This window comes from Hippopotamus amphibius, chromosome 5 (genome assembly GCF_030028045.1).
Source record: "Hippopotamus amphibius kiboko isolate mHipAmp2 chromosome 5, mHipAmp2.hap2, whole genome shotgun sequence".
NCBI lineage: Eukaryota > Metazoa > Chordata > Mammalia > Artiodactyla > Hippopotamidae > Hippopotamus > Hippopotamus amphibius.
This window is the reverse complement of record NC_080190.1, coordinates 53015062-53038470: the sequence shown is the minus strand read 5'-3', so window position 1 is coordinate 53038470 and position 23409 is coordinate 53015062. Positions and strand designations below refer to the sequence as shown.

The following is a 23409-nucleotide window of genomic DNA, read 5'->3' as shown; positions in this document are numbered from 1 at the left end:
CAGGATCCTTTTAGCTGCAACCACGGGTCCCACACCCAAGGGTATATTTTCCCCCTACCTGACTTCTCATCCCCCCACCTCACCTGGTCCACACATCACACCTCACATCGCCCTGTACCCACGGACAAGGCCAAACCCATCTCTGCCCAGTCTCCCGAGGCAATGATGGGAACCCCCCTCCTTCTCCCAGATTCCATCACTTGTTGATTCCTCTAATTAGGAAAAGAAAGCAAAAAACAAGGCCAACGGGATAACCCTAGAGTGTGTCGGCCTCAAAGCCCCCAGAGTCGGCTGCATTGGCCTGGGTGCTTCTCTTGGGCCCACAGCACACTGTGACATGCAGTGGCGTGACCAACAGGACTGTCCTGTGTCCCGGGAGCCTCCTCAGTCCCAAGCTGATTGGCACATTTGATCACGCCACAGCACAGGGACCCAGGGGTCAGGCCAACGCGGGCTCAAGGCTCACCCTTTATCTACCCGAGGGGACGAAGGGGAACAAAGGGCCAGGAGCGGAGGAACGTGGCACAAAACCATGGGACAGGGCAGTGAGCAGACCTGGGGCTCCTCTAAAGGGACCAGCTGCTTACCTCCCCCTCGCCACCAGCAGGGGGCATCCTTATCTGAGCGCCCCTCCTGCCCTCGCCCTCAGAAAGGCCCAGGAACAGGGGGCTTCTTTGGCACTTCAGAATGATCACAAGTAATTTGCCTTTTATTCATATAGAACAAAATTTACAAAGTCATTCATACAGTTTTTGTGTTTGTTTTTTTTACTGACTTCGAAAATTGGGAATATTCAAAATACACTTTTACCCCACTCCATTCTGTCATTATGTACACGTATATACAAGAAAAATGAAAGAGTCTGTGTGTGTGTGTGTGTGTGTGTGTGTGTGTGCGCGTGTGTGTGTGTGGTTTGTGTTGTTGTTTTCTGGTATTAAAAAGCTCTGCTGGTCGGGTGGGTGGATGGGCGGGCAGGAGGGCAGGCGGCGCGGTCAGATGGAGGTGCCGTGGGAGGTGTCCAAGGCCTCCGGAAGGACGCCTCCAGGCACGGGCTGGAAGGACATGGCGATGGGGGTCTTCACGGGGCTCTGGCGGAACAGCCCCCCGTTGGGCGACCTGTGTTTGCACTGCATGGAGGGCATGGTGGCCGAGCTGCTCAGCGGCAGAGGCAGGTTGCTGCTGGGCCCTGATGAGAGTGTCCGGCTGGTGCCATGGCTGCTTTGCTCGGGCAGGAAGGTGCTGACCGAGAGCTGCGTGTTCTGGTACTCCCGCGTTGGCTCCAAGGCCTGGCTGGGAGCCAAGCCCCCCATCTCCAGGGCCGAGAGCTCAATGGAGGCTGGGGAAATCTGCTTGTGAGCAATGTCTTCATCCATTAGACTGTTCATGCGCCGATGGACCTGCTCCAGATTCACTTCTTTGTCCTGCAGGGCAAGCACAGGACGGTCAGGCCAGGCCCTAACAGAAGCCCCAACTGGCTTACGACAAACTCTGGGAGGCTGGAGACCCCAGGCCGTCCAGCCTGCTGGACAGTGGGTGAGCATGCCCCCATTTCTCCCACCTCCCCTCAACTGCATGGCCAGTCCTCTGTCACCTGGGGCACAAGTAGCCTAGGACGCTGCCCCCAGGTAGCAAAGACCCAGCAAGCAGGACTTGGCAGCATGTGCCCCTGACGCTGTGCTCTGCTTAGAACCACTGTCACACTAGAGGCAACTCTTGGGAGAAGATGCTGTGAAAAACTGGCAGAAACAGAAGAAAGGAGTCCCATGGGAATGAAAGGGAATGGTCCTTGAGCCCTTAATGTGCCCCACGGATTTGCCACTTAGTGTTCACAATGCTCAAAAGACCTGGTGTGATCATCCCCCCTTACACAAGAGGAGGCTTGGGTTCAGGAAGGTCAGTGGCCTCCCCAGAGTCACAACCCCAGGGAGCGGCAGAGGCAGCCCAGGAAGCCTGGAGCATGCAAAATCTCCAGAGATGCCAGGGAGCGGAGAGGTCCCTGTCTGGGGGCTCATGGGGCGCGGGTCCTCCTGGATGAGGATGGGGGGGTGGGATGGTGAGGGAAGGGACTTCCCAGGCCTCAGCTGACTCTCCTGGTATCGTGAGGGTCTGAGGCTGCCGAGATGCGTGCCCGTCCATATGGTGAATGGTGTCAAGGAAATTGTTTTGTTTGTTCAATTATTTATTTGCTTAAGAAAAGAAACAGAACAAATATCACTCCTTGATATTTCGTCTACATGTCACAATAACTCAAAGAGGCCAAACTGCTTGAAAGCTCCTTAAAGACAAAGACTCTGTAATCTACTTCCTCGATTTCTCCTCAGGTACAAAACCAAGGTGTATGTGGAAGAGCCATGCCAGACCCTTGATGAGGTATTAGAAGTCCTGTTTTCAGGTAGTATTAGTGCCAATGTACCAGGCAAGATTATTTCCACTGCCTATGCTTCCCTGTTGTCAAACTCCAAAAGCAACACCGTGTCAAAGCTCTGCCCCAAGACAGAACATCACAGGCTGTCTAGGAGAAACCTGTCCCCTGCCCACCTTGTAGGGCTGTCAGAAATACCATGACATGTAAAAGCCCTGAATGTGCTTTCAAAAGAAAAAAGGAGCCACACAAATCCAAGGGCCATTCCAGTGGCTGCTTTGGGCTCCTCTGAGGCTGGTGGGAGAGGATATTCCCAAGGAAAAGGCAACCTAAATAACTGGCATGAGCTCCCCTCTCGTAGGAGGGCACATGGGGTTAACTCCCACTAAGTCTCATCCCAGCCTTTCTCAGGCAAGGAAGCTGCCTCTGCAGTCTACTGTGTGCTCCCAGCGCACCCTGGTGTGGAGAAGGCAGGGCCACTGCTCTCTCCACAGCTTTGCTGAAATTCATGACTGGCACACAGGGCTTGGCTTCTGGCAGGACACCTGCTGTCTTCCCCAGAACAAGAAAACGGACAACACCCATACAACAATGAGGAGTTCATTCCAAGCCAAGAGGAAACCTGAAGATAAGAAAGCCAACTGGTTTGAGGGTGGAAGGCACTATGGGGAGTAGATCGTGTCACAGATGGAAGCCACATCAGAAATCGTTGACATGGCCCCATGGGCAGAGCCATCCAGTGATCTGAAGCCCCATATGGCAGAGCTCAGCTCACTGAGGCTGGGAGACCAGTTCCAAGTTAGGGACACCTCTGGATGGCAAGTGTGATGGGTTAAATTGGGGGAAGTGGCTGGAGAGTACCAGGCCTTTACTTAGTTGGACTAAATATGGTGCGTACAATGTCTTTCACTGACTCCTTCAACAGTTTGTAAAATCCAAGTTCTCTTCTTAATGAAGTTACAGCATGGTTGATCCAGCTCTGTGCAACCTTGCTCTTTTCCCCGTATTGTTTCTATGCTTTGTTTCTATTCTTGAATGTTAAACTATTTTTAATAGTTTTTAAACTGTTATATAAGGTATTGGCTGTCTTACTGCTATCAAGCATCAACTCTCCCTTCCCAAAAAGATCTTTTTTTTTTTTTTTTGCTTTTGGGGAATAACTTTTTTCCCACTGGATAAGAGTTTGGCAATGCCCTGCCTACCTATAGCCAAAAGGCAGGACCATGACCCAAGTAAGGACAAGAGAACTGGATCTGAATCCTGAACAAAGAGATAAAGAAACAGGAGATGGTTGATGGTCCACCCATGACAGCGGAAGTGCTTCAAGAGACTTTCTACTCCATGACCACCCTCCTGGGTCTCGCCTCCCAGCCCTCCAGACAAGCCTTGACTTCTGCCCATCACCCAGCATGCTTCTCTAGCCTTCTCACGGCTGCTGTGAGCTCCTGATAAGCTTCTGATGCAGCGTGTTCATGTGTGTCAGCCAAAGTCAGTGCCACAGCTGTGTTGGTAAATATTTGTATCTATGGGCTATTTTCATTTCAAAATACATGAAGGGCACAAGACAAGACAGGTACGAGGAAGCCTGGAAGGTGGAGAAGTTGAAGGAGAATTTCAGACACTTTTGGAGTTTAATAATACAAACTTCCCTTCTCTCTGCAGCCAGCAAAGCTTGAAGAATGAACAAGCCGAGGACCGTCACTTGGCAGAGCCTTTAGCTGATGAAGGGAAACTGATGACCAAGTAAGTGGTCCTGGGATCATTGGAAGAACCAGTTAGTTGCATAATCTTGCCTTTTCCTCCTTTCTATTTTCTTTTCAGGGCTTTAAGAATCCTTTTGAGGATGGAAATAAGTAGGTTAAGAGTAGACTAATTTGGAGTGGGAGGTGAGTGTCTTGGTCTCAGCTGTGTTCACTCTGGATTCTGATAGTTAGAGGAGAGGGCCTGGCCGTTATTTTCATAGTCAATGGAACACTCAGCCAGGACAAGTGTTCAGAGATGCTCCCATGTTGTTGGGGTCTACAGGTAGAGAAAGGAGAACTGTCTGCCAAAGAAGGCCAGAGGGAGCCACAGTTAAAAGTGGGGGAAAAGTGAAAGGAGCCCTCTTACTTAATACTAGGGGAACAGACATAAGGAGAGCTTTGAGGGAAGACCAACCAACGAAAATCTTCTTGAGAAACGTGAGCAGAAGAGGTCACTGAGATAAAATCCTTTGCCAGGGACAAGGGAGAGGAGGTTTGGGGGCAGTATTATAAAAGCAATAGGGCATAGGCACTAATCTAGCATAATAGTCACGGCTCTGAGGGGTTGACCAGGTAATATCAAAGCATCTAGAATAAAGACCAGCCCAGAGTGTAGATGTGGAGACACTCCAATTACCCTAGAGTCAGGATTTTTGGAGGAAAGAACTTAAATAAATAGTGTTTTTAAATCCATATTTTTTCTTGCCTTCAATTAAGTACAAATGAAGCAGTTCCAAGAAGGGCTGCAAAACTGTGCAGTGGGTCTCATCTTCCACTGAGGTTATTCATTAGCCTGTAACCTCTCCACATCAGGACACAGAGAAAAAGTCCATACAGATTGAACAGACTTTCCAAAGAGACCTTCCTACTCCAAATGGCAGTCAAAAAATCCATCCCCTCCACACTGGTGGGACCTATTCTATTCAAATTCTATTACTGCTGGTAAATCCAACATAAAATCAAACCCTTGAAGAAGAGGGTGCCATCATGGTTGTTTAACTGGATAAGAAAATGAGTAGAACTAAGGCAAATACTTTCCTATCTTCTCTAGAAAACACATGCAGCCCATTTCTAAGTCTCCCAATATGTCCTATCAGGTATTTGTGTAGGGGGACAGAGCTGAAGTGCAGAGGATTGGAGAAAACCACCTTTTCTGGAAACTCTGGAAACACTGTTTTCTTGGATCAGATTGAGCACACACCAAGTCATTTCTGGTGGCCCCCTGGCCAAGGAAATAGGAGGCAGATATAATCCACCTGCTCAAGGAAAGAGGCAAGAGTGATTTGAATAATTATCTATATTTTAGACAAAATGGGGCATTCTATTATGTTATGCAAATTCAAATAATGGACTTTTTTATGTGCACTACATCAGTTTACATCCTCATTATCTCGAGGTTTCGGTGTTCAACCAGGTAATGACAGCTGTGGAAAGAGACTTGGAAGCTTGCTGCTGCATTCATTAATTTACTGTAGGTAACTGACCTAGTCAAACAGCCCTGAATATGACATAAAATTCACTGACGGCGTTTATCCATGAATCCAGCTGAATTCCAGCTCTGTGTTTCTCACTTTATATTAAACATGACAACATATGTACCAACAGAGGTTCCTGGAGACCCTCTCCCAGGCATTGTCTTGCAGAGAGATAAAGTTCTGTAATTAAGCCACTGTTCACCAACGTGGAAATAAAACACTGTACTGGAAAACGGTAATTAACTAAACTATCATCTATGTAACAGCCGGTTACACATGGGACTCATTAGAACTGACTTTGTTTGGAGTCCAACAGCTCCTACTTTAAGTTAGGCAGGAACAAAATGGGATGAGGGACTTCCCATCTCATGGGGATGGTCGTAGGAGGTGATCTGTTACCACAGACTAACCAGCTGGTAAATAAGACCCAACCAGCTGGGAGAAACACCATCAACGTGATCTTCTTCTTCTTTTTTTAATTAATTAATTAATTTATTTATTTATTTATTTTATTGACTGTGTTGGGTCTTTGTTGTTGCACACGGGCTTTCTCTAATTGCGGTGAGCGGAGGCTACTCCTCATTATGGTGGCCTCTCGTTGCAGAGCATGGGCTCTAGGCACATGGGCTTCAGTAATTGTGGCACATGGGCTCAATAGTTGTGGCTCATGGGCTCTAGAGAGCAGGCTCAATAGTTGTGGCGCATGGGCTTAGTTCCTCCATGGCATGTGGTATCTTCCTGGGGCAGGGATTGAACCTGTATCCCCTGCGTTGGCAGGCAGATTCTTAACCACTGCACCACCTAGGAAGTCCTCAACGTGATCTTCTGAAGTGTTGCTCCAAAGAATTGCTCCAACCTAAAGGGCTGGGCTGGGGGTCTGAGAGTAACAGCTGGGTAGGAGCAAACAAGCTGGACTTTAAGCCAATGAAGTGGTCTCAGGGGATGAGATGGGCAATATCTCAGAATGCTTTGAGAAACAGTTCTGATGAGCTTAGCTGCAGATTTTGTAGGGGAGGTCAATGAGAGGACAGAGCTAACAGACACCTCCCATTGTACATGGTAGCTGCAGGTACACACGGGGTGAAGAGACTTGCTCAAGGTTATACAATTCTACAGTAAGTGGAGATCCAGGATGAGAGCCCATGTCTACCCAGTTCCAAAACCTGAGCTCCTATCCGCTCAATTTCCCCTTGGTAGGATGGTGTAGACCAGTGGTTTTCATCCTTGGCAGGATATCAGAAGCACACGGGGAGTGTCTAGAAACTACAGTTTCTAGATCTGCCTAATGTGAACCTTTGGGGAATGGTGCCCAAGCATCCGTATTTCTAAAGAGCTCCAGGATGAATCACCTCTGATGTGCAGCCATAACTGAAAGCCATTGATCCAGCTGCAATGGTTCCACCACAATTTAACATTAATAACGTTTTCTTTATAGGATCCTAGACTGGTTCATTCATTCGATAAACACTTTTGAGCTCCTACTGCCAGAGGAGCTAATGTTCTTCGTGAAGCATCCATCTTGGTCCGTGGCACACAGACGGTGTTCGATACTTTATATTCATCACCCTTAATGAGAGGTCCCACTGTTCAGAGACTGAGCAAAGTGACGGGAATGCAGAGGTGGAGAAGCACCAACAGACTCAAAGCAGAGACAGGTAGGTAAACCATTAGTAGCAATTTGGAATCACACCCAACATGGGGTGTTTACACAGGGAGGTAGGAAGGCCCGCAGACATGGGCAGGGGAGGTTTTACAGAGGGGGGTAATATCTGAGCTAGTTTTGAGATACACACTGGTGTATGGTAAGTGTTCAGTGCCTTCTTACTGAAAGGCCCTGGGTGAAGGGCTGAAACATACACTCACTGTCCTTAGCCTCGTGCCAAGGGATCTGATATCAGCAGTATAGCCACTGGGCCAGGCTCAGTTTTCAGCAGAAGCTCTGAACCCCTCTGGGTTAGGGTTAACTCTAACCCTGATCCCTCTGGGGTTCAGAGGTTGTAAACACCTAGCTAGGAGCCAGGATCCTGGCTCAGGGAAAACTCTCAGGTACACCCTTCATCCCCAAACCATCTGGAAAGGCTACGTAGGAACCCCTGCTCTGGCACACTCCTGACGCAAGGCCCAGCAGCAGGCCCATCATTCCCATCCCAGTTCCGCCCCTGCTACTTCTCAGTCCCATTTCTCCAGGGAGAGGATACCTTCCTCAAATGCTGTTGAAGAGAATCAGGAGAGTTAAGAAAATAACACAGGAACCTGAGAATCATGTGGGGCTTGGGGAAGAAAAAAAGAAAAAGGCCCAGGTTCAGTTCTGAATCCATGCAGTGGGGCCTGGAAATCCTGTATTTCTAACAGTGCCGCAGATGCAGACCCCAGGCCTGGTTTGCGAAGGTTTCTTAACCTCTCCCCATCTGAGAGGCAACAACGGTGGTGGCGGTGATGATGATGACAGTGACCAGACCCGCTGCCACGCTGTGAGCTGGCCTATGGAGGGGCCCAGGTGCAGAGATGTCGATGATGGCCTCTGGCCAACAGCCAGTGAGGACATGAGGCCTTTCGCCCAATGGCCCACGGGGAGCTAAATCCTGCCCACAACCATGTGAGTGAGCTTGGAAGTGGATCTGTCCCCAGGAGAGCCTTCAGATGAGACCCCAGCCCTGGTCAACAACTTGATGACATCCTTGTAGGAGACCTTGAGGCAGAAGACCCAGCTAAGCGATGCCTGGGTTCCCGACCCACAGAAACTCTGAAATAATAAATATTTTAGGTTTTAAGGGAAAAATAAAGAAGATAAAATTTACTTTTTCTGGCACACGAGGGTGCCCTGAGATGTGCCTCCTCTTCCCCGCAGCCCTTTCTGTTCACAGGATCCTCAGGAGGGAACAGCCCCTTGGTCACCATTCACCAAGCACGTTCCCATGGGTCACGTGCTGCTTAAGGCAATTTACACACCATCCCTTGTTGAACCTCAGAGCAACACTGTGGGGTTGGCATACATAAATAGGAGAGAAAGTCTCTGCATGGAGGTGAAGAAGCATCAGAGGATGGAGGCAGGGAAAGGTGTACATCTGAGCGGAGAGTCCCTAGCAACAAATCTCCCACGGAGAGCAGGAGTGCATTGTGGGGCTCTGCGGACAGAAGCTGGCCCAGCGGCCAGAACAGAGGGGCCTGGCTCCTGCTCCACCCCCGCTGCCTGGCCACCCTGGCTTCTGGCCACCACTGCCTGCGATGGGAGCAGAGACTGGGTGAGGGCAGGCAGGGAGGGCAGGCAGGGAAGGAAGCAACAGGAATTCCAAGCTCCCAGCCCAGTGACAAACGATTCATCCCTCACTTCTCATGCCATCTCCCATTTGTGCAGTTCTCATCTTTATTTCATGAATATTTTATTCTCAGAGCAATGGCTCCACGTCCCCCATAAATCTAGAGGGTGGCTCTTTACTGCAGCTGCGGTGCGGGGTGTGCTCACCTGCACTGGGTAACTCCATAATCGTCTGATTCCTTAGAAAAAATATGACCTCAAATCCACATGAATATTAAGAGGTTGAACGCACATTACTACTCTTCCCCAAGTAGGTGTCTAAACCCTGAAGACGTCGCAGCATAAGCTGTTAAATACGACTAGGACTCCACCCAAAGACAGGTTTCTGGCTCTTATGAAATATGGGCAATGCCCCAAAATGTAGCATTCTAAGCTCAAGCAGACATTCTCACCTAATTGCAAATGCTGCTCCAAAAGTACAGGCAACCAGTAACACAGAGTAGTTCTGGATTAAATACCATCATTACTTGTCAAAGGTTTTCAGTATATGCTTCTAAAATCCATTGTTTCAACCCCGTTCCTGGTTCCTATTCCCTACGTGATGAGGTATAAACCCCTCAGCCTGGCATCAAAGTCCTTCAGAGCAAGTCCCTGCTTTGCACTCCAGCCTCCTCTACTCCCATCTCCTTGCTGATGGTCCAGAGCTCTGGGAGGTGTGATGATGACTTTGTCTACCCTGTGCTGGTCACCCTGTCCCAAAGACCACCTCCAATCTCCTCCAGCTCGAGAACTAGTACCAATCCTTCAACACTCAGTTCTAACAACTCCAAGACCCAGGAACTCTTCACTAACCAGTATCCCTACCCCATCTGACCCCACCACGCTCCAGTTGGGCTGGGTGCCCCCAAGCTTTGATGGAACCCGCGGCTCATTCCAGGATGGCCTTGATCAACAGACAACAGAGACCGCCTGGCTGACCTCTCTGCCACATCTGCCCACGTGGAGATAAGCTCCCTGAGGAGAAGGACTGTGTTCTTACAGGCATACTTATTAAAGGAAGAAGGAGAGGAAGGGAGAAATTCCATTTGAAAAGCAGAAACCTATAAAAACAGGAAAAAGATGCAACAGTTCTTCCTTTTAACGTGTAACACCCAAAAGGACTGGAGGAAAGGCAGCTATTGCGTTTTATTCAACCTGCTTCTACATCAACTCTCTTTCCTATCTGGAAGCAGGCTGACATCCCCAGGCAGAAAGTTCCACATTTTCTAAGCAGGACTACTGTATTTCATCCTCTTGTGTCTGAGATCCTGGGCTTATATAGAAGCCAAAAAGGAAGCTAGGAGGCTTTCCAGGCAAGAAGGGAGCTGTTCCTCTCAGCTAGGTCATCCCTTGGTCTCCTGGTCTTTCTCTCTTCTTGCCTCTGCCTTTTATGTCTCTCCAGTGATATCTCTCTCTCTCACCCTCTCTCTCTACCTCTACCCCCACATACACATACTGTGACAATTCATTCTGGGCTGTCCAGCCTGGACCTGGCACTAGATACTGAACCAGCGGATGTGAAGAGACCATGACTGGAAGCAGACAAGGATGGCCTCTCCCTGCACCTGACTCACAAGGGACATTCTGGGTCTGAGCCTGTGTCCCCTGGGCTCCACACCGCTGCCCACAACATTTCAGAGTGGTGCCTCCACGCCAGTGCAATGCTCGCCCAGATGGAAAACCTACCCTCCTCCCCTAATCAAAGGGACATTTGCACAGAGGGACATTTGCTGTAAATTTCATTGAAAATTTTCCAGTAGCAAAAGAAGCTTGGGCTGGGACCATTAACTGTTCATTTCAATGGGTTTTCCTCAAATCTCTTCCTTCCTTCTCTCTTATGGGCCAGGGGTGGCAGGAGAGCCCTGAGTCTGTGGGAGACTCTGGTCTTGCATTTCCTTACATGAAGGTAGACAGATGGTGTGAGAGGAAGATGGATGTCCTCAGAACATTTTAGACATGCTGAATCAAACAGCAAACTCTTTCCAGCAAAATCTAAGTGTGATGACAGAGAGCTCACTGCCTGGTATGAATGGAAGGTCTGTCCTCACTCCCAGCCACGTCAGGGGCTCTGTTACAGACTGATGTATGGGGCCATGGCCAGCCAGCCTTTCTGGGCTGCAGAGATGGTGGCCATGGTGATGCTGCCTCTTTGAATGTTGGTGCTGGTTACTTTACTGCTTCTTGTTTGAAATTTACACCTGTTTGTATCAACATAATCTTTAAGTGGAGCTGTGATTCAAGAATTAGCTGAGGTATATGTATGAGGTAGTGACAGCCCTACAGGGGAGTGGCTGGGCTTGTGCTACAGTGCCTGTGTGCAGGTTTCAGCCAGGAAAGCATCATTACCAAATGACACTCCTTGCCACCCTCCCCTAGAGGCTTTGGCTCCAGGAGAACTTTGTGAAGACTTTACATACAAGAAAGAAACAAAGTGAGCTTGAAGATGAGTAAGACCCAGAGGGAAGGAAGTGTGGCGGGCAGAATCAGCTTGCGGTTGGTACCCAAGCTGGGAAGGAAGCGTGCCCAGAACCTGGAGTTAGAACAGAGTGACAGTGGTCCCTGTGCTGGGTGTGCCTGGAGGGACGTGGGCAAGGCTGGGTCCTGCAAGAAGGAAGAGAGGGAGAAGGGATGATGAGGGCACGGGGACAGGTCCCTCCTCACATGCTGGGAGAGCAGGGCCCATGGCCCTCGGTGAACCAAAGAGAACCAGGAAAGAATGCGGTTTCCTCTCTTACCCTACAGCTGGTCTCTCCAGGTCAGGCTGGAGGCACATAGGCGGGGCAGGGTGGGGAAGGGCTCTCTGGCGCTGCTCATGCTGTACCCGCTCTATAGATAAATACACGACTTTAGTGGCCATGGCTGGTGCCTTGGCACTTTGTTCAAGCATGAAAACATCCCCTACATCTGTCCTCTGGCTTTCAAAGCAAATTAAAACCACGACCCATCCCCCAGTATAAAACACTGCTGTCTCCAGAGAAGTGGCTTGGGTAAATACTAACTGGAAGAAAACCGCCCGCCGAGTGGCCCAGTGGGACTCTCCTGCTTCTAGCCTGCAGAAAGGAGAAGCAGGGCCCAGGGCACGGACCTCTTTGGGGGTCTCCTGGTGGCACCGGTTGCTGTTCCACCACAACTCCAGGGCGGCCACCAGGCAGGCGAGAAGGAGGCCAATGGCCAAGATGCAGAAGACCCCAGCGAAGCTGTGCAGCTTGAGGGACTTGCCATCCGCCTGGGCGCTGGTGTGGCTGGTGAGGTCACAGCGGCCCGTGTGTGGCCACCACTTCTGCTTGAGTACATCCAGGTCCCCAGTGTCCTGAAGCTCCAGGATCCTGCAAGACACAATGCATGTGAGCCATAGCCCTGGCCTCACTGACACAGCCACAGGGGCCCTGGCCCCTCCCCACCACGCCAGCCCCTCCACAGATGAGGCTGAACCATCGTGTGGCTCTCTGCCTCAGCTTTTCCCTCCCAATCCTTCCTCTACTCTGCAGGCAAAACACCCTTCTCAAAACATTCATCAGATTTTGTCACTTGCCTCCTCAAAGCCTCAATGTCCTCTCCCACCCTGTCCCACTGCCCATGGATGAAGTCCAATAGCAAAGCACATGACGACCCTTCACATGCAATCCTGGGGCAAGCTCTGAGGATAAAATCAGGAAACACAGAAACGGATGATGCAAACACTCAGAATGTGGACCTACAAAAAGGCTTTCTTTCAAACGTCAATAACTACATCCTAAATTTCTCCCACTGGGATTCATCAAATTGTTCATTCATTCATTGATTTGAGGAGCATCTGCATTGTGCCAAGTATGAAGTTCAACACTGCTGAGAGTCTAGAGGTACTTACCCGGACACTGAAACAATTAGAGCAATCAACATGGAGTCAGAAACTGTGATCAATACAACCAAATGAAAGCAGAAGTGCAAAGAAAGGGTGCATTGGGAGGGTGGCCTGGACTGGAGGGCGAGGGGAGACCTCATCAAGGAGGCGACAGGGAAGCAAAAAATAGCTCACACGGGTTTAGCTCACCTATGTGCCAGGCAATCTCCTAAGTGCTTGACAGTGTTTAATTCTCATATCAACCCTTTGAGAAGGCTACTTCCATGTTCTCACTTCTATAGAGAAGGAAATTGAGGCACAGAGAGGTGAAATATCTTGCCAAGGTCATTTTGTGGTTGGCAAGGATGGCATTCAACAAGGAAGGAAGAGTCTTCCTGGGAACAGAACCATGGTTGAAAGTCTTGTCTGGGGTAAGTGTATGAGAAGCTAAAACCTGGCGAGTGAGGCTGGGGGTGGTGGGTAAGGAGGAGGGGGAGGATGTGAGTTGAAGATGATGAAGCAGGCAGGGCCAAGAATATGGGCTCTGAGAAGGTGGGAGAGGGAGCCTGGATTTTATCCTGCTCACAAAGGTGGGGCAACCCCCACTGCTCCCATATTCCCCGGGTAGGTGTCTGGATGGTGGTTTTCCTTTGTTGTAGAGTTTCATGGAGTCTTTCTGTAAACCCGGGGTCTAGACAGTGAGCCAGTGGTAGCTCGTGGTCCCCGGGCTCCTCACACCCAGGCGTTTCTATTTGTGGAGGTGGGGCTCTTTCAGCCTGGTCCGTGGTGATCTGCTCAGCTGACAACACCCAGTGTGGCCTCTCTGAGCCCTCTGGGTATGCACAGTCGAGAGCAGTGGTTCTTGACGGTCAGGAGAAGCTCACGGCCAACCAGCCACTTGAACACCCTCTGTCCTGGACCTGCATTACAGGCCAGCTGTGATCACAAGCTGAAGCTGAGCTCCGTAACAATGCACGGGCTGTGACTGTAGAGAGGGAGGGTGACAGTCTGGGGCGGGGGGGCCCTGCCCTGTCAGCATCATGGGTCCAGCGTAGCATGGCCTCTCGCTGGCTGGGGAAAACCTGGCTCCATGCAAAGAACAGGCTTTGGAGGCACCAATCCCAGCTGGGTGTCATCAGATGAGTGACTTGCCCCTGCTAACCGTGGCTTCCTCATCATTGCAAGATAGACCCATGACCCCGGCTAGGTGAGTAGACCCTTTGGAACAGGAGCTGTGTGTTACTCTCCATGGCTTCCCCTGAGCAAGCACAATGGCCCAATGGCCGGCACAGCTTGAGCCATCAATGGATGTCTGTTGCATTGATAATGTACGAATGTATGAACTGAACCATGAAAACTCACCTGAACTAAAATGGCTGTGGTGAAACAATGAGAAAATGTTGGCTAAGTGGCCAGGAGCAAGCACAAAAGACAGACTGCAGCTTGGTCACTGAGATAAAGGTACGATTTACACAAGCATTTGGGTTTGCACTTGCTCTGCCACAGATTTCTTCCGTGGCACACGCCATGATTAACTGGGCAGCTGCAGTGTCCCACTACCTGCAAGTGACTCTGGACATGTTAGGGGAGCCACATGTCTGTACCTCCACTGGCTCATGCTGAGCGGCCGTTATGTAAGTCTCTGCTGGCAGGACCAAGTAGGCTGGGCCTCCTGGTAGTTACAGGAGCCCCACGGCTGGATAGGCAGGACCTCAGGGCTTTCAAGAGGACTCGTGGCTGGGCTACTGGCTCACCATGGAGAAGCAGCAGAGTTTTGTATTTATTGGCACAGATCCTGCACTGATGGACACCAGTCTAAATGCAGACTCTGCTATCACACTAGCCACGTTAGGAGACCTCTCAACTTTAGCTCTCGTGTCACTAAAATCTGAGATCATAACAAAAGTGAGATAGGCTGGGACCTGGGGCCCTTTACTGGTGGGCTTGCACTTGTGCCTGGACAAATGTCTCCTGGAGCAACAGAACACAAAAAACCTCTGAGGGACTAAAGATAACTGCATGCATGCACAGTTGGGGCAATTATGAAGAGTAAGATACAAAAGGGCCACCAACCAACTTCCACTTTTGAGCTGCAGGGAGCAAGAGCAGGTCCTGCACATGACCCCCCACACAGCACTGCCACGGGCGCAGGCAGGCCACCGAAGCCAGCACTCCAGCCCGACCCACCCGTCCGCGCCCACCCTCTCCCCCAGCTTGCCCCCCACCCAACTTGGGGAGAGAGCAAGGGAACCTGTTCGTTGTTTTCGCTCCCTCCTGCTGCAGCACGAGTTCCAATAAAGCCCGGCTGGAATTCCTCGTCTGGCCTCTTATCAATTTCTATTGATTAAAGAGTCCAGGGACCCAGGTCAGTAACAAAAGCACCTACTTCACACGAGTTACTATGACCAAGTGAGAAGAGGGAACACACGGGACCACTCAACTCAAGATGTAGCGAGCAAGCAGCACTCCATAAAGCTGGTCAATACGGCACCTCACTCTGGTGTCGCACTGACCAGCAGCCCTTCCCATCCAATATTGACATGAGCTGCCTTCTACTGAGGACACAGTAGCGGCTGATCATTTTACATTGTTTTTTTATTTTTTTTTATTTTTTATTTTTTGGGGGTACACCAAGTTCAATCATCTGTTTTTATACACATATCCCCATATTCCCTCCCTTCCTTGACTCCCCCCCTCCTCGAGTCCCCCGCACCCTCCCCGCCCCAGTCCTCTAAGGCATCTTCCATCCTCGAGTTGGACTCCCTTTGTTATACAACAACTTCCCACTGACTATCTATTTTACAGTTGGTAGTATACATATGTCTGTGCTACTCTCTTGCTTCGTCTCATTTTACATTGTTTTAATCCTCACAACAGCCTGCAAAGTAGTTCTTAGGTTTACAGATGGAACACCTGAAGTTCAGCATCTAGGTGACTTGCCACTGCTGGCAATTAGCAAGTGGCATAGCTGCTCTTCAGAGCTGGGTCACGCTGACCCAGGAGGCCATGCTCTTTCCAGAACACCAGGCTGCTAAGTGCAGTCCACCGGCTCTCTGAGAGTCAGTTCCAGCCTAGGGGATGGTGAGACTCGGACCGGAGCAGGGCCGTGGGGCCCGATTCCCACTCCTCCGCTCATTAACTGCGATGCTAGGCAGGCAGTTTCATTTTGCGGATGCTTCCCTTCTTCCTGATCCTTATAACTGTATGCGTTTTTATGCCCGATATTATTCCAGGAAGAATGTAAGGCAATTTATAGGAAAACACAGAATAAAATAAAAACAAACAAGCAAATCCAAAAGAAAATTTAAATATGTAAGCAACAGAGGAGAGATAAAACAAGGCACAGGCACAAAATGACTCCTGGAACGAGGCTAAACTAATGCACACCATAATAAGCTCTACTCCTGCCTATGAGTAAACCAGAGCGATAATAGCCACTTCCTGAAGCCAGTCGTTCTATTTTCCAGACAGATATAATTGCAGGTGCTTTCCTTTAGTCAATAGTCATGGAACCTGCTACACAGTAGGTGCTCTATAAATGGCTATTAAGTTGCTAAACATTTGCTGAATGCCTACTCTGCATGCCGTGGTCCACAAAAGGGCTACAGCACTCAACCCCAGTCACACACACGTGCACGCATAAGTTGTAGCCTAAAGACCCAGTCCTCTGGCAAAGCAAAGGAACATGTCCGTATTCAAGGAAATAACTGAGCCGCTGGGACTCAGGGAAGGAAGGCTGCAGCAGCTCCAGATAAGACTGGGATCTGCTATTCACACAGGACCCTTTTTCTGTCCATGGCATGGAGCACAGCTTCCTGGCCCCGCCCCCTTTCTCCTCTCAGGCGTGACCCAGCTAAGGGCAGCTCACAGTTCTGCCTGCATCATATAAAGGAGCCTCTTAAAGAACCATCGGCAGCAGAAAGTTGGAAACTTTGAAGTCTTGAGTGCTCCCCACAAGTAGGCAACCTTCTACCCAGGTGGGGGAGGGAGGGACGCTTCCAACCCAGGAAAGGCTAAGACATAGACCAATGACAATACTTCAGGAGGCCAGCACAGCCCATTGGGGACATTTACTTACAGTCATAGAACACGTGGCCTTCTGATAAAAGCAAAGGATAATTAATCACTTCCTGCCAGAATAACACAGAAACTGGACTAGCCACTTTCATGTTCATTGAACGATCCAGCCAAGAACCAAGCTCTCTCCTCTCTCCAGTGTGTCAGTGTTCACTTCAGCAGACTTTCAGGGGACCTCTGAGCAGTTTGAGGGCACGGGAACCCTAAGCTTTCCACACTGGGGACCCTGTGTTTCAGTGAGCACTGTGTTGGGGCACATGAGCTGTCTTGGTGGTGGTGCTGCTGCTGCTGTGTTGGTCCCACAAGCTCCCTTACCATCTGTTTCAGAGAGGTGCTCAAGAGGTTGATGGCCTGGGGAATGCCCTGAGCATCCTGTCTCAGAAGACCAAGTAGGGTAAACCTCAAGAACACCACTGTCTTATACATCCTGGAGAGAAGCCACCTCTTCTTCATGCCTTTAATCCAAGCAATTGATAAATCACTACTCCTCCTTCTCGTGTGTCATCCCTCTCTGCTCCAGGGAGCAAAGGGAGGCATGGAATGTACACTTGATTAAATTCTAAAGAAAACCCAAAAGCCTCATTGAACTTAATTAGTTCTACCCCTTCTCCCAGTTTTGCAAACAAGCCACTGAAAGAATGGTTTCCAGGCTCTCCTCCTCAGCCTTTCCCTGATGGGGTTTAGGCTCAGTGCTCGTGATAGGAAGAGCCCAATCAACAGGTGGGAGGAAGGAAGTGGTAGGGCTTGGAGATCCAATAGCAACATGGGCACAGCAGTGGGGTTCAGGGGACCTGCCTTCTCCTTCCAACTCTGCCAGTAGCTGGCTGAGCCGCCCTCAGCACACGTTACCCTCTCTGAGCTTCAGGACATTAAACGAATGATCTTCAACAATTCTCACCCCTCCAAGCGGATGCTCCTCAGTGCTGGAGAGCACCTGTTCATCAGGCAACTGGGGCTGAAGTGTCCAGGTGAAAAGGCCAGGCTTCCCCTAAGCCTCGACCTTTTCACCTGGACACTTCTGCCACAGTTTGGATTTTGGTGGACAAAGGCAGAGCTCTAGTTCTGCTCCTTCACCCTCCAGGATGTCACCCCACAGACATGTGTGAGTGGTGGGCTTAGACATCCTTGGGGACAAGAGCCCCTGTTATCAGCCTGGCTCCTGGGAAGAGGCCACGAGCTCACCCATGCTCTTCACCTCCATCCTCTCTGTGAGGCCAGGGAACCCGGTCAAGGACTAAGGTAAGTTCTTGTGGGGAAGTGAGAAATGGGGGATGGGATGATGAGAGATTATCTTCCTCAAGGAAGCCCATCAGGTGTCCAGACTGAGCACATGGAAACTCAATCACACCCAGGAGTTCAGAGAAGATCAAGTTCAAGGGATGGACTTGCACCAGAAAATCACCTGGGAAGCTAGAGGCCAATGAAAACTAGACACACATTCATTTCTGGTGGACAGGGTCTATGTGTCTTTGCTTAGGCCAGAACACCCCTGTCTACACAGTGTTTCCCCCCCACTTTTCCCCAACATGCCTACCATTGCTAGTATTAATTACCAGGAGCTGATCCGGAAAGGATGGGGAGGAGGCAGGAAGTGAGGGCCAGGTCCCTGCCCCACTCCAGCAGGTAGCATCTGTCCCCTCAGCCCCTGTGCAGGTGAATACGGAGTCAATCTGCTTCTCTGGCCCCAATTTTTCACGTCTCCACACTGACTCTTCCCATTTTGCATTTACCTTAAGAAGTTATTATTGGGCCCTTGCCAGATCCAATTCATCTTTCATTTAATTTTACATTACTAGGTCTGTCTGGCTAACTCCTACTCAACCTTCAGGCCTCAGGTGTCACCTCCTCTGGGAAGTCCTCCCTGGTCTTCTGGGTCTGGTCAGAGGCCCTCCTTTGCCCTCCTGCACCCCCAGAACATCCTCTCTGTCTCACTGACCGCCCTGTGCTAGCACTGCCTACGCGCATCGCAGCTCCCACTGAGACTATATAGCTTCACGGGAAGGTTACACATACTTTCTCTTTTTTATCCCAGGACCTGGCACAGGACTAGCTGGGGGTGGTGGCAGCGAGAAGCATGTATCAGTACATAGTTGGCACTGAGGAAAACATGATGAATGAACAAGTTTGTGTTGGCTCTCATCTCCTGAAGGATGGTTAAACCCCAACCAGAGCACAGGGGTTGTCGGCGGCTCTTCACTGACCAAGCCTACCTCTGTGAGAAGAGGTCCCTGTAGGGACTGCCGTGCTGCAGGGCGATCCCGTAGCCCTTGCTGCTAACACTGTTGCCAACGACAGTCACGGAGCAGTCGTCATCTGTCAGGGCTGCGTACTCCACCACGGCCACATCCCACAGAAAGGCGTAGTTCCCCTTCTTTGCCTGAAAGACCAAAATCAACGTGAAGTCAGACAGACCTGGCCTCCCGTATTATTTTCAAGCGGTGAGCCTTCTCAGAATGGTGGGAGTTAAGGAACCCTCCCCAATGGTCCTCCTGCCCAACCAGCTGGCACAACAAACTCGCCTCTTTTCTGGTCTGCGGATTCCACCCCTGGCTGATGCCACTCACTGTGGTTAGACGTGGAAGGATGTGACGCTGCCTCCAGGAGCCCCCAGTGCTGCGCATCTCACAAAGAGGTGGGCAAGGTGAGCTGCACGTGGGCTCTAAGCTAGCCTCCTGGTCCCAGGGGCACGGACCTATTCCTCAGAGTAGCGAGCTCGCCCTGGAGAGTGCAGGAAGTCTGACCCCAGGGAATTGAGATTTTCCCATTGGAGACTTAGGGGGATGCCTAATAGTATCCATTTAATATTTCTACTTAGAACTTGACTGAGTCCTGCTTAAGGTGAACATGGGAGACGGCCCTAGAATTAGGGTCCCTGAGTGGCTGCGACTTAGTATCTAAGCCATGAACTTGCTTTGCCTGGGGAAGAACCCATTAAGGACAGGGTCCTGATTGTTACGGAGCCAAGCTGGGATTCTGCCACTTCCCTATCACTGGCCATACAAACGTGTGCACACACAAGCACACATGGACAAACACACACGCACACACAGCCGCACACACACATTTACATGCACACATATATACACGCATGCATGTGCACACACACACGTGTCTACACAGAAGAGGCTTCTGGTGTCAGTATTTCTATATCTATGCAACGGTGCCAAATTATTCCATCGGGAATTTGCCTGCAGCCACAGCTGAGGTCCCACTCCATCACCCCCATCCATAGCAGACGTTCAAGTAATCCTGACTTGGCCTGGAGTTGAGGCACTCAGAAGGAATATGAGCTGCTTTGCTTTTTGGAAGAAGATGCAAACTAGACATTGTCACTTGGCCAGCTTAAAATAGAGTATGATTTTCTTAATGCAGCCAAGAGCCTGGTTTTAATTCTCTGGTGAACACAGAGACACCTCATGCCTTCGTCTCCCCTACCACGGCTCAGACTAGATGCTGGAAGACCCCAGCCTCGGGCAGTGGCAGGAATGAAACATCACAGGTAACAACCAGCCACGCTGGCAAGCTACGAGCTTTGTGGTACTGTCAGCAGGGGTGTTACTCCCCTTTCCTGCCTTTATTCAGTTGTCCACTGAGAGTTTCCAGAGAATGTCACAGCTGCTTGGATGAAGCTTATCAAGATTTTGCTTCTTTCGGGATCCTAAGTGCCCATGGGCTTATTTTCTCATCAAGAGTTTTCCATCGGAAGGACCTGTGGATAGAGCGTAGCCTCCCCCTGCCAGCAACAGACTGCTCCTAGCCATTCACACAATTTTGCCCGATGACCTTGTAAGAAATGACACAGACCATGCCACCCATTGACATTCACCTCAGGGAACAATCTAACTACTAACTCAGAGCCTCTTTCCCTGGCCAAGTCAATTTCAGGAGTCCCCAAAGGGTGTTGACCCAGGTGGCAAAATTACACTCATCTCTCTCCCTTCACATGGGCAGATAACAGTCTTTGAAATTTTTTCCTGCTGGCAAACACGTCTTCTCATGAAAAGATATAAATTTTCCACCTCTTAGCAACCGAGTTTCGTAGCAAAATGTTGACTTGTGACCTAATATTTGGCTCCCATCCGACTCTGGAGCCTTTCAGACCCATGCTCGCAATTCGACAAGACAATCAGACATTGTTATTTGCACGATTTCAGAAGGGCATGTCATGTTGAAGAGAGAAGTAAGAGTAAGTTCGTTTCTACGTTTTGAGTGATGTTCCAAGAAGGAGAAAGAAATAAGCTGGCCCAGCTCGAGCGGAAATCAGCTCTGACAAAAGCCTGGCGTGGCGATTTTAATGGGGCACTTGGATGCAGCAGGCCACAGGCATCTGTGGCTCCAGTTTGGGCTAAGTGACAGGTGAGCACAGATGCATGAAGGAAGCAGCATTTATAGTCCCACTGCCTAAGCTGAGAAGGCAGAAAACATATGGAAGGGATGCTGGCGATGTCTCAGCTGCAAATCCCTGCTAACCAGGAAGGCAGTCAGGGAAAGAGGGGAAAATAGAAGTTCTCCTTCTTGAGTTGCGGAATGACCCCAGGCACTCAATCTCCATATCTGTAAACAGGGACTAAATTTACTACCATATTTCTTATGTCTGCTTCGAGAAGCATGTGGTTGGTCCCTAATCTACCTGACGATGCCAGAACAGGGAGGACCTGGAGAGGCTGACGTGCCTCTTATGTGTGGGCCAACTCAGAAACTGCAGTTGCAATGCAGCTCTATCCTTATAAAATACTCGCCATCCTCAGCATCCCTTCCTCACTTCCTCAGCATCCCAGAGCTTCCTGGGTCCTCTTCTGCTAGCCTCATGCTGAGCAAAATGTACCATCAAACCTTTCCTGGGTTTCCCAAGTCCATCAGTTTCCAGGGCAACTTCCTGGATCTTACAGATGTCTCCCCAATCTTCCTGATGTGTCACAGCCCCTGTATGACACAGACGTCTTCTTAGGAAGGACCATGCTCTCAGGAACACTTCGGATGCCAGTATCAGAAGCTCAAACACGCCATCCGCCATGGCTACATCCCCTCTACATATACCATCTTCTGGCTCCATGCAGAATGAACGCCCCATAACCTCCCCACAGTTTTAAGGCTCTTCCTTATAGAAGCAGAACAAGTTTTCCATGCAGCCCCTAATAATTCTGTATCCGCCTTCTTACTCTGTGTTGCTTGCCCAAAAGGTCTGGCTTCTCCATATGTGAGGGACTCCAAATATATAAAAAAAATCTGCCTTCAAGAGGTCCAAGAGTTTCCTCTCTTTCTCTCCCCTCCTATCACAGGCTCATCCTCTGCCTTTCTTGAGTCTGAGCATCTCTCCCATTCTGCTCACAGTTCAGCTCCCTCCTCTGTGGCTCAGCCTCTTATCTCGTCTCTATTTCCATTGGGAAGGCATTTCTATCCCTCTCCCTCCACCCTCCATCCCCTCAATGCCATGCCAGAGACCTCTCACACTTTAAGACATTTGTCACTTCCTATTTATATTAACTACTTCTTTCTGTTGAGGACTTTTTCCCAGTCTCTTGGAAAGACAGAGTATTGGCAGGAATCTAGTCTTTTGTCAACTGTGTGCCATTGGCTGCTCTTCACAGAGAAAGAAGGGTGAACGTGATACCTTCCTGCTAGGGCCGGGAGTCCTTTGGCTACTTTGCCACTTTCTGTTCATACCAACTCATCCTTCCTTGTGTCTCCAGGTCCTGTCCTTTTCCTAATTCCCAGGGGGGCTGTGGGGAGTTAAGGAGGATGTTATCTGAAATCAGGAGCTATAGGCAGTGAGCTGTTTACAAATAGATTATTGACGTTTATTTCATAAAGTCTAAAAGATGGAAGCGGTACCACAGATTTGTGTTCTGCATTAAAACAAAACGAGAACAAATACTGGATTTTACCTCTTTAATGAGTTAAACTACCTTTATCTGGCTGGCCCATTTATAATACTAAATGTATTCCTAACTTCCAATCATTGACTTACTATACATCAATGCCTTGGAATGTGGCTGTTGGAAAGTTAGGCTGGAGACAAGGCTGGTAGATTCAGCCAAGCCTTCGCCAAGCCCCTGGCTCTGTGCAAAGCCTAAGTGTGCACAGAGACCCAGAGCACCCTTCAGAACTGGCTCTGGGGTCCTGGGACTCCAGCCCAAGATCCCTCCAGGAGATGTGAAGACATTTTTAGATCATCTGGAGGTCTGAAAGTTAATATAGCCTAGAAATATAACTTCCTACTCCCACAGTTTGTTTGTTTTTAATTGATCACATCCAGCATTAGTGAGGCTGTGACAAAGTGGGCATGATCCTTCGTGGCAACAGGCATCACAGAACGACACAGCCCTTCAGAAAGTAACGCAGCATCCATAACACGAACATCTAAAGCTGCACACATCCTCTGCCCTATAGCAAACTAAGGACTTAACCTAAAGTAAGCCAAATGCATCTATGTATCAATGATATGACAGACATTTTAGATATAATATTGACTATAAAGTAAGCATGAAACAGTTTAACTATTTAATTTAGGAAAATAATTTAATAAGTTACGGTTCACGAATGTGATATGGTTTTATGCAACTGATAGTAATTATAAAGACTATGCAAAAACATAGAAATATATATAATATAGTATGTGTGTGTGTATATATATATAC

General features: G+C 49.5%; 1 protein-coding gene across 2 annotated transcripts in view; it reads right to left on the bottom strand.

Moving 5' to 3' along the window:
• Nucleotides 1-879: 879 nt before the first annotated feature.
• GRID1 (glutamate ionotropic receptor delta type subunit 1) overlaps nucleotides 880-23409 on the bottom strand; it is a 655245-nt gene continuing 632715 nt past the window's right edge. For both annotated transcript variants that reach the window (XM_057735455.1, XM_057735456.1), the window contains 3 exons: nucleotides 18982-19148; nucleotides 11960-12200; nucleotides 880-1421 (listed from right to left, as the gene is read on the bottom strand). In XM_057735455.1, coding sequence (XP_057591438.1) covers nucleotides 993-1421; nucleotides 11960-12200; nucleotides 18982-19148 — 837 coding nt within the window. In that variant the 3' untranslated portion in view covers nucleotides 880-992. The remainder of the gene's footprint in view (nucleotides 1422-11959; nucleotides 12201-18981; nucleotides 19149-23409) is intronic.